Source organism: Nestor notabilis, unplaced genomic scaffold (genome assembly GCF_000696875.1).
Source record: "Nestor notabilis isolate BGI_N333 unplaced genomic scaffold, ASM69687v1 scaffold21003, whole genome shotgun sequence".
Classification (NCBI taxonomy): domain Eukaryota; kingdom Metazoa; phylum Chordata; class Aves; order Psittaciformes; family Psittacidae; genus Nestor; species Nestor notabilis.
Window position 1 is genome coordinate 1 of NW_009921730.1, and position 1,511 is coordinate 1,511.

Sequence of the window (1,511 nt, forward strand, 5' to 3'; positions counted from 1 at the left end):
CTTAAGTAAGCCAGTTCTATTCCTTATCTCTGTTTTTATTTCAGTTACTGTTCAGATCTCTCAAATACCTGATGTAGAATCCTGTCATGTATTCAAAGCTTCTTATAATTTCCATTTTATTCCAGAACAAAAAAATAAAAAAGTGGTGCTTGTTTAGTTGGGTTTTAAGTCAAAGATGAATATAGCATGCATTATTAATAAACATTTGATTGTCCTGGATTTAACTTGCTTGAAAAAGCGTAGCACATAAGGATTGGACAAGTAAATTGGGAAGTAATAAACACAATTAAGATAAAAGCAAAACTGGAAAATATTTTTTAAATGTTATGTGTGGCATGTCTAACTAACATGACTAATGAAACTGTTGAAATGAAGCCCTGAGTAATGCCTTAAAAATTCTGTTTGTCACAGATGGACCAGTCGTCTCCAACCTACATGCTTGCCAACTTAAGCCACTTGCATTCAGAACAGCTTCTGCAAGGCTTGAACCTCCTTCGCCAGCATCACGAGCTCTGTGACATTATCCTTCGAGTTGGCGATGTCAAGATCCATGCCCACAAAGTGGTGCTTGCCAGCATCAGTCCATACTTCAAAGCCATGTTCACGGGAAACCTTTCTGAGAAGGAGAACTCGGAGGTGGAGTTCCAGTGCATTGATGAGGCGGCGCTGCAGGCCATTGTGGAGTATGCCTACACAGGGACTGTGTTTATCTCGCAAGACACTGTAGAGTCACTTCTCCCAGCTGCGAATCTTCTCCAGATCAAACTGGTAGTGAAGGAGTGTTGTGCGTTTCTCGAAAGCCAGCTTGATCCTGGCAATTGCATTGGGATTTCTCGTTTTGCAGAGACCTATGGCTGCCACGACCTCTACTTGGCTGCTAACAAGTACATTTGTCAAAACTTTGAAGATGTTTGCCAGACAGAAGAATTTTTTGAGCTTACGCATTCTGAATTGGATGAAATAGTTTCCAATGACTGCTTGAATGTTGTGACAGAAGAAACTGGTTTTTTGTGCACTAGAGTCCTGGATCAAATATGATGTGCAGGCTTGGCACAGCTGCTACATTGTGTTCGATTGCCGCTGCTGAGTGTGAAGTTTCTTACGAGGTTATACGAAGCAAACCATCTCATTCGTGATGACCATACTTGTAAACACCTGCTCAATGAGGCCCTAAAATATCACTTTATGCCTGAACACAGACTTTCCCACCAGACCATGCTGATGACACGACCTCGCTGTGCTCCTAAAGTTCTTTGTGCTGTAGGAGGAAAAGCTGGACTGTTTGCCTGTTTGGAAAGGTTAGTAATAGCAAAGTCATTGCATTGAATTCAAAATGCATTTTGATTTAATGAGTAATCTTCGAAATTGCAGGGTTTTGTTTGTGCCAGCAGAAATAGCTATAAAATCTTACCATTTTAGTTCTGTTGATTTGAGAATTTGGTTAATAAAAGTGGTTAATAAAAAGTTTGTATGTTACTACTTTGTCCTTTCAGGTGTTTTCATTTTACATA

The 1,511-nt window shown here is 39.9% G+C and overlaps 1 protein-coding gene across 1 annotated transcript; it reads left to right on the plus strand.

Moving 5' to 3' along the window:
- Window positions 1-411: 411 nt before the first annotated feature.
- On the plus strand, window positions 412-1,298 carry KLHL28 (kelch-like family member 28; the record flags this gene model as incomplete). The annotated part of the gene is given in 3 exon segments (XM_010011285.1): window positions 412-1,002; window positions 1,004-1,043; window positions 1,046-1,298. Coding segments are annotated over 3 exon segments (884 nt in total), but the record flags the coding sequence as incomplete, so codon positions are not given.
- Window positions 1,299-1,511: the final 213 nt, after the last annotated feature.